This window comes from Gorilla gorilla, chromosome 7 (assembly GCF_029281585.2).
Source record: "Gorilla gorilla gorilla isolate KB3781 chromosome 7, NHGRI_mGorGor1-v2.1_pri, whole genome shotgun sequence".
Classification (NCBI taxonomy): Eukaryota; Metazoa; Chordata; class Mammalia; order Primates; family Hominidae; genus Gorilla; species Gorilla gorilla.
In genome coordinates this window covers 113,878,825-113,887,980 of record NC_073231.2, presented here as the reverse complement: position 1 = coordinate 113,887,980, position 9,156 = coordinate 113,878,825, and the positions used below count along the sequence as shown (strand labels likewise).

At 42.8% G+C, this 9,156-nt stretch overlaps 1 protein-coding gene across 4 annotated transcripts in view; it reads left to right on the top strand.

Moving 5' to 3' along the window:
* Positions 1-928: 928 nt before the first annotated feature.
* Positions 929-9,156, top strand: part of RSPO2 (R-spondin 2) — a 184,807-nt gene continuing 176,579 nt past the window's right edge. Inside the window, exons 1-2 of one of the 4 annotated variants that reach the window (XM_004047430.5) lie at positions 929-1,604; positions 1,994-2,256. In XM_004047430.5, coding sequence (XP_004047478.1) covers positions 2,163-2,256 — 94 coding nt within the window. In that variant the 5' untranslated portion in view covers positions 929-1,604; positions 1,994-2,162. Of the gene's footprint in view, positions 1,605-1,993; positions 2,278-9,156 lie in introns of all 4 variants that reach the window. The other 3 variants (XM_019031887.4, XM_055348659.2, XM_019031885.4) reach the window with 3 other exon arrangements.

Genomic DNA, 9,156 nt, shown 5'->3' with positions numbered 1-9,156 from the left:
ACTGAGATTTACTTGGGTGTTCTCAGGCATGCATCAAAGGCATACTGCTGAAATTCTTAGCGCATAAATACCACTATGTAATAGTGAGTCTGTAAAATAGTTACGAATAGGCAATAATGGAATAGTTAATAAATATGAGTATTGCAATATTCTTTTTATGATTGTCTTTTAAGTCATCAAATTTCTGAACATCTTCTGAAACTGAAGGAATAGAAAAGGGAATTTAAATAGTATAAAATGCTATCATAATAATATGGTAACTGTGGGCATATCTATAGACATTCATACTGCCACGGTTAGTGGCATAAACTCTTATCTTTTGCTTAAGGAATAAATACATTTTTTCCTACAGTAGTGAATGCAGGACAGATTTCACCAGAAGGAAATTGGATGGCATCAAGTCTATTTAATGTAACACTTTGTTAAACAGAATATTTTCCCCAAACTGTTAAACAGAATATTTTCCCCAAACCCAAAGCACCTAAAAGTTTAATTCAGGAGACTTTGGAAATAAGAGGAGGAGAGAGGAGGATTAAGAATGAAAAATACTTTAGTGGGAAGTGAACTTTTTAAAATTATTTTTAAAGAATCAAGGCCCCAACTTCTTCAGCACTTCAGGCAACGGATCACAGGTTTTTGTTTTATTGGAGAAGAAACAAAGTAAATAACAGTTCTGAGGATGAGCAAAAGCTGTTGGGAATACCCATTTCACTCCTCAAAGTGGGGGCGCGTTTTACGAATAATTTCAGCCGGCTAACATACCTTCCTGCAAAACATAGACAAGATGTAAATTAAAAAGTGGCAGAGTTGTGGCATATTGCAAAAGTTTAAAGGCAGTCATCAGTCCTTCAGTCAGATCTCCCTGCAGAAATGTTGGCGCTGAGGTTGGAACTGACCCTAGACGGCTGGAGAGGACCCCTTGGGGGTGAGCAGCCGGGTTCTGGGACCCAGCAAGGTCAGGGGGCGTCTCCCCAGCTACTCTTTATCTATCCCCGCACTTCGGAAAGCCCGAAGAGGATTCGCTCCAAGTTAGGCGCGCTGTTGGCTGTCAACGTTCTTTAGGACCTCAGGGAAACCGGGACGTTTCTGGCTTTAGGACCCAGGAACTCCGAGGCAGCCTAGACTTAGATGCCTTGGACCACAGCACCACCTACTTATAGAAGCATCCCAAGCCTCAGCCGGTCTGCATCTCCATCGGAAAGTGCGCTTGCCACATCCCTTCGGATCACTTCGTCCTCCCGAGAGCGTTCTGCCTTCTACAGCTCGGAAAGAAAGAAATCTTAGCTGTGAAGTGACCGTGGAGAAAGCGCAGGAAGCGACACAATTGGTTAGGGAGGCAGAGAGTGAGAGCGGGCGCACCCCTTGCCTGGGGACCGCGCTCGCGGGCGGGGACGGAGCATCCCAGTGGCTGCACCCGCCGCTCCGCGCTCCTGCCTAGCGTCGCCAACCCCGCGGCGGCCGCTGGAATTCCAGAGCTGCCAGGCGCTCCCAGCCGGTCTCGGCAAACTTTTCCCCAGCCCACGTGCTAACCAAGCGGCTCGCTTCCCGAGCCCAGGATGGAGCACCGCGCCTAGGGAGGCCGCGCCGCCCGAGACGTGCGCACGGTAGGCAACCCACACCAAGGCAGCCGCAGCTGCCGCGCTTGGGTACACCGCCGTGGACTCCAAATGGCCTAAGAGCGTTCTTTTAGCCCTGCGCTCTCAGTGCCTTTAGAGTTCTTTCCTTTCCCCGGAGCGCCGGCACAACGCATTAAGCCCCCGGGTCGGAGCTTAGGGCTCGGCAGAGGTTGCTAATTCACTGATTATAATCACCTTCCTCTCCAACTCGTCCGCAGCTGCCCGCTCTGGATTAAGCCGCTCCGCGACTCGTGCTAGGCAGTGGGTTCGCTTCCTCCTTCCCTCTCTTCTTTAAATTGGGACGCGCGAAGGCGCAGCTGCCTCCCCGGGGCTCTCTCCATCCCCCACACACCCTGTTTTCGCTTCTTGTCTCTCAGGTTCGTGGCGGAGAGATGCTGATCGCGCTGAACTGACCGGTGCGGCCCGGGGGTGAGTGGCGAGTCTCCCTCTGAGTCCTCCCCAGCAGCGCGGCCGGCGCCGGCTCTTTGGGCGAGCCCTCCAGTTCCTAGACTTTGAGAGGCGTCTCTCCCCCGCCCGACCGCCCAGATGCAGTTTCGCCTTTTCTCCTTTGCCCTCATCATTCTGAACTGCATGGATTACAGCCACTGCCAAGGCAACCGATGGAGACGCAGTAAGCGAGGTGGGTCCCTCTCTGCCAAAGGTGCGTGGTGGGCTTCAGGGGTGGCGTGTGGCGGCGCTCACTCACGCCCTGGCTCCGGGGGCTCAGATGGTCAGGGCTGTGCTCTCCACCCCAGCTTTTGCGGGTCCCCACTCCCCACCTTTAGGACCCTGGAGCTCTACAGAACACTCTGTTTTCTGTACCCTGGAGGCGCGGGGAGCCGGAGCGAGACGTGCTGGGAGCTCGGCGAGCCGGGCGCCAATCGGGCGCTCAGGGCTAAGTCTTGCGGTCCGCACTCATGTTCGCCGCCCCACCTCCTCATCTAAACTTGTCTCTTTAGGACGTATTTCTTATCTGGCATGCATTTTTTTTTTGTCGTTGTTGTTCTTCTCTCTGTCCTCCTAACCATCTTCCCTGCAGTTCATTTGTTTTACCTTCCCCACCCACGTGCGCCCCAAACCCGGCCTCAGATCTCTTCGGACTTGACCTAGCATAGTGTGTGTGTGGTGTGTGGGTGTACCCAAGCGTGTGTCTGTATTCCGGAGCTTGGGAGGGGTACCAAGTCGAGGGGGAGGACCTCCATTTCCAGAAAAAGGCCAACATAGATCTCTTTTTTCTGGAACCTGCGACGAGATGGGAACTTTCTGAATTAAGCAGCAATTCCCGCGCTGGTTTTCTGGGGAGTCCTCGCCTCCAGAGGTTTGTTTTTAAAACAGGCCCCACTTTGCTCTCTCCATTTGCTTTGCAAAAGCAGCTACACCGGTGGAGGCTTCTGTTCTCAATGAAATTCACTTGCGGCTTTTTAACTGCTCCCTCCGTCTCCATCACTTGTGCGTAGCGGAGAAGGCGGGTGGAAGCCTCCAGAAAGGTTTCGGGGAACTCGCTTTCCTGCAGATTTGGTGCGTATTTCTGTCTCGGAGTCCGCTGGAGATGCAACTAATCCAACTGCATTTTAGAAGAAGGGCGGCTAGACACGATTCAATTTTCTGGGTGGATTTAAACATAAACCACTCACCACACACACATCGAATTACCCGCGCAGGAAGGGCGCGCAGCAGCCCCTTCCCAGGGACCTGGTGAGAGCTGTCTATTTCATCCGGCACTTTGGACTTTTGCGCAATTAGAATTTGTCGCCGGGTTCATGAATGTTGACTTTTTCTTTTTCTCCAAGATATAAACATCTCACTCGATCTGTGATGTGATTTGTTTATAACTCATTGTATGTAATCTCCGCTCCTGCATCCAGATTTTGAGGAGGACTTTCCGAACCTTATTTTTTTGATGGCTTTTTAGGACATTTAGCTCACCTAGGGGCAGAGCTAGAGATTGGCCCACCTGAGCGCAGAGCCCCAAATAACTGATGGTGTGCGACGTCTGTAGTCCCTGCGCTTCAGTTGTCTCTGTATCTGCGGCTTGTAAGAGTAAACCTTCTCCAACTTCTCTCCCTCCCTCTCCCCCGATTTCTGACTTTTGGAAATTGTTTATTTTCAGAAATTATTCTATTTAAAAACACTAGAGAGAAATTTCTTCCCAAAGGCCATGAGAGTTTGATATTGATACTTGTCTTGAAAAAGTCCCTTTTTATCTCCTCTCTCCTCCCCTCCTGATTCCTTTCTCAATCCCAGTACTTTCTTTCGAGTATTCGGCAGAGCCAGCAACTTTTGATTACATTATGGTCAAAAGTGTTTGGAGAGGCTTTTCCTCTTTTTATAAGTCAGAGCTGCAGTCTACTTAGAAAAACTAAAGTGCTTGAAGTCTGCAAAATATAGAAATGTCTAAAATCCTTTGCCAGATCCTTATTAGATGACTTGCTAATTCAGTGATGGCTTTCTGATCCACTCTGCCTGTCCCATTGTGGTTGAGTGGGGAAGAACTAAGCGTATTGTTTTAGTAGAACTTAATGCAGAGATGCTGTTTGGTGGAAAAGGACATTACAGCACTCCTGCGGCCAAAAGGGATACTGCATGCCTTCTCTGCAGTGCCATCTCTAAGAATCTGCCTATGCCTTCTTAGGTATCTGAAGCAGAACCTATTTATTTCAAAGCTTACTTTTAGCAAAATCTCTTGTAACGATTACCATCCACATCCCAAAGCGCTGACAGTCTAACTCTAAATTGTGCAATAGTAACTTATGCCAAATCAACCTTTCGATTTAATAAAATTCAAATGCTTTCATGAACGTGTAAATTGGTAAGGGTGTAAAAAAAAATCAAACTTTTTTTCTTCTTCTCAACAGATATCCCTTTACAAATCCCAAGTTTCTGGCTAAAATAACTGTCGTCCTTAAAAGTGACCACACTATCTGTACCAACAAAGGGTGTACTGTGTTTTTAATTAAAAGTGGAACTACTTAAAGGGCTGGCCAGACAGTGTAGGGTGATAGTAGCTTTTCTACTTTGCAGGGGAGCTTAAGGATTGCATTGTGAGAGTATTGAAATGAATAGAGATCTAACTCAAGTTGTGTGAATTGTCCCTCTTCACAAACTTAAGCTGGTTTTAATTGATCTCATGTCCACTGATTGATCCTACACCAATTGTTGTGCATACCAAACAATTGGCTTTCCCCAAAAAGATTGATTTCAATTAGTTCCTCAGTGAATGCTTGACTACTGGCCAAATCATGTCAGCAGTGACAGTTGACATGTTAGGGCCTATGTGATACCAACATTTCCCTGTATCCCCTTTGTTTTGGATAGTGTCAGTTAAATATTATTTTCCAGGAAGAAAAGTAATTGGTATTTTTTATAAAAGGTGTTGTAGCTTGGAAGATTAGTTATTTTCTTGACTTTGTGCTACAAGTAGGTGGCAGTGGTACCAGGATTGGTTAGGCTTACCCCTGGGACCTGATTCTTTTTTTTTTTTTCTCCATATTCCATCTGCAAATAATCAAACCTTCGCTGTGGAGCATTCTCCGAACTCCTTTGGCATTATGTTTAGTCTGCTCTATGATCTCACATGCTCCATAATATCATTTTCTTAATGAAATAAAATTCTTGGCAGAGATTAGATAATTTAGTCAGTTAAAATCAATTGCATCCAGTTTGGAATGGAGAGCAAATATATCATTTAATGGTATATTTTATTTCAAAATATAGCCAGACGATTGAGAAAATAGTATTTTGACCGTCTCTACTTTTGGACAAAACTTCAAATGGGGGAGATCATCACGAACAATAAGACTACCCACCTACCATATTTTCTTCCCCTTATTTTGAAAAATTATAAAAATGCATTTGATAGTCACTAATGGGGCCTGGTTGCAATAATTTTAAAAAATTAATTAGACACAAACACAATACAATACTGACTGAATATCTTTTAGAGGGGAGACACATGCCAACATTTTGAAAAGCTGATTAATAACTCTTATTTTTCTCTCCATGTAGCATATTAAGATTTGTCTCCCTGACTCCCCCTTCAAAATAGTCATGATTGGCTATTGTTAACCCCTACTATCTGTCTTGGTCTTGAAACCACTTATGATTGATTTATATGTTAAGTGGAGTTCTTTGATTACTTTCATTTTTTGGAATGGTTGTAAGCCACGTTTCAGACTGGATTACTGAAAGGTGGATAGACAAATCATAACTTTATTGTGGTCTCCTGGAATTTCTGGAGCATGGCATGTAATGACTTAATCTTATATCTCCCTCATTCTATTTTTATACCTTGTGATACTTTAACCAGGGATTTATGAAAACTTCTTGATAAAATTCTCAATGCAGCAAGGTTTCCAAATGTATAATTCATGTTTCTGGTGGTCCGATGGCAGGGGGCGTGCTATGACTAGTGTTTCTTGCTGTAGCCTTTTCCGTACTGAATCCTCAGCTTCTCCTTCCTCTAATAACTCCTTGTTTCACAAAATTAGATATAGTTTCTTCCATAAAAAGGAAGGGTTTGTCACAAATATTGTGGCATGTTTCTGGTAACTGAGGCCGGAGAAAGCAAACATTTTCTCTTAAACCTTATAGAGATAAATTAATTTGTGTTTGTGTTCTTAAAAATTTAATGAAAAGATTCGAATATTTTTTTACAAATACTTTCTAAATAGTTTACTTCTCCTGATATTCTTTCAAAATACAAAATGACACATGGAACATACTAACCTACAGTTAAATGAAAAAGTTTCAAAACACATTTTGTACACTTGCTTACTTTAAGTTCCAAAGTATTTCAGAAAAGCTGATGTGATGTTTAACTTTGCAACATAAACATGTTCTGTTCTTTTCTCTTTTTTGATTGGCTGCTTTCTCTTCCAACATAACTGCATAATTTTTTAAGGCAGGATCTTACCAGTACAGAGAGGTCAGAAAGTTGCTGTGCTCCAACTAACATCTTATTTTGCCACAGAAATTTGGAAGTGATTCAGAATAGGTGACATTCCCCTAGGCCCTGGGCTTTCTTTATTTGCTTTTAAAATCCAGCTTGGCTAGAATCCAATATTCGCAGAAATCACAAGTTGGAAATGACACTTCTAGTTCCCTAATGCAAAACCACCTCTTATTTAGAGACAAACTGGCCAGTTTGTGGAATATCCAGGGTACTTCTTTCCTTCCAACTGACTGCCTTTAAACTATTTCTTTTGGAAATACGTATCCTTATCCATCCCAAGTCCAGGAAATAGGGGACAGACAGATTTTATTTGATATAAGCTTGATAACTACTCTGCTAAAAGGAGGTGATAAACTCTGGGATGACAAAGTTTTAAAATTTCTATATTTAAGATGACATAAAGCTTATTTTTTCTCCATTAACTGCAGCAATCAAGGGCCGATCCGGTGAAGACAGTGTTGCGTATCTATATTTATACATTTTTGTATGTTCATCCAGAATAAATAGAAAACATGCTAATTAATACTAAAGTGTATACATAATGTATATTTATATATATTAGGGAAGGTATATATGCATACATGTATATATGGGTGTGTGTGTAGGGAAAGCAATGAGTATGGTATAATTATGGAGGATCGGGATTTCAGAACTAAAAGATTTTCACTCATTTTTTTCTAGTCCTTTTCATCTTTCTCTTCGACAAGATGAAAAGATGGGAGTGGGCGGGAAAGGGGGTGGCAGGGAGAGAATGAGAATAAGATTGGGTAGGGATAGTGTTTTTACTCTTTCCAAAGCCCGCCTTCCACCTGTTCTTCTCTCCTCTAGGACCCTTCTGGATCAGTCACCCTTATTTCAAGCATGCTGCCGTTCCTCTAATCCCAAAATTGCTCATTTCTTCCTTCTTCACTCTGCTTTCCAATCTCTTCTGCTTTCCTTCACTTCTTCCCTTCCCTCCTCTGGCTTGATAATCCTGTTTCATTCACTTTTCAATCTGTTACTATTTGGCTTCTACCTTCATCCTTTTAATAAAAAGATTTTCTTTTCTTTAAAGAAATTAACAAAAAAGAAAAATATTAAAAGTTTATAAATGTTAGACTTATTTTTTAGAGCGCTTTTAGGTTCACAGCGAAATTGAGTGGAAGGTACAGAGATTTTTAGAAAGGGGTTTCTTAATGGCCGGTCATACTCCCCTCATTGCCAAGTCCAGCATCGGTACAGTTCTCTGGGACTTGTTCTTATGGTGATATCTTATCACCTCTTTCCTTTGGCTAGTGACACTACACTGGTTTTACCTCCTATTTTCTGTCCATTCTCTTCTTTCGTTCCCTCACTGAGAATGTAGACTAGTGTTTCTTCACCTTTATTCATTTCCTTGGGGAATTTTACCCGTCCCTGTTTCTCGAACTGTCATTTCTACATAAAGTCCTTTAATTCTAGGCTCAATTTTTCTTTTCTTCTTTTTTTTTCTTTCAGCTTCAGATTATCCTACACTCAGATCTCCCAATTACTGCCAATACGGATAGATATTCCATGCATACTCAAACTTGACAATTCGCTTTCTCTTCTGTGCCCCCTCCCAAATGTATTCCTCTGCTTATATTCTTTTTTTATCCATGGAGTTCTGGGTGCCAAGGCTGGGAGCCTCGCTATAGTCTTTGACTTTTCTGTTGCCTCGTATCAGTTTATTCTTGCCTAAACTATATCGGATTAGTGAGTTTATATCCATCTCATCCTTTCCATTCCCAAAGGTATTTCCTAGCTCAGGCCCTCATAGACTCCTCATCCTCCAGCATCTACTTCAATCCACTTAAGATGCTCCATCCCTTACAGTGCTGCCACATTCCATTTTTCTCCACCACAGATCTGATCATATTACTTCTCTGCTAATAAACCCTAAACCTCCCAGGCCTCCATATTGACTGCCGAATAAACACCAGCCTTTTCTATAGCAGTCAGCGTTCCCCACCATCTGACCACAGCCTGCTTTCAACCTTCTACCACCTTGAAAGCACGCTTGGCTTAAGCTATCCCAGATAACTTCATTTCCAGGCATGCCATGTGTTTTCAAGCTCTTGCGCTGTTGAGCATGTTTGTGGTGCCCACCTAAAATGCCACTGCTTCTGTGAAGCCTTCCTGGAATTTTCTGCCTTCCTTTCTAAAGCCAAAATCAATTATTCCCTCATAGTTTCTTAGATTTCTGGGCTATTCTTAAAGGACTCTTATTTTTCCTTTTTTTCTGGTTATCTTGCCTTATGTATCATCATATTTTAAGCTTCTCTTAGGCAGAACTACGGTACATTTATCTTTATACTCCTCAAACTAGACCTTTTAGAGTGCTTTCTCCACAAAATGTAGTGGAACAAAAAGTCATTGTATATAACATTTTTGTTGTTTTCCCTTAAAATTATTTTGGTGACTTAATGAGAAATGCTGTTTTTTTAAAAATTGAAGTTCTTTGCACATAGTTGACGTTTGAATGATTAAATATTATGGGTATTCTCATTATTTATAATTCTTTATAGTTTAAAGAAAAATTAAAAAAAAAAACAGGTATAAAAGCATCCCCAGCCCAGTACTCATTCTGAA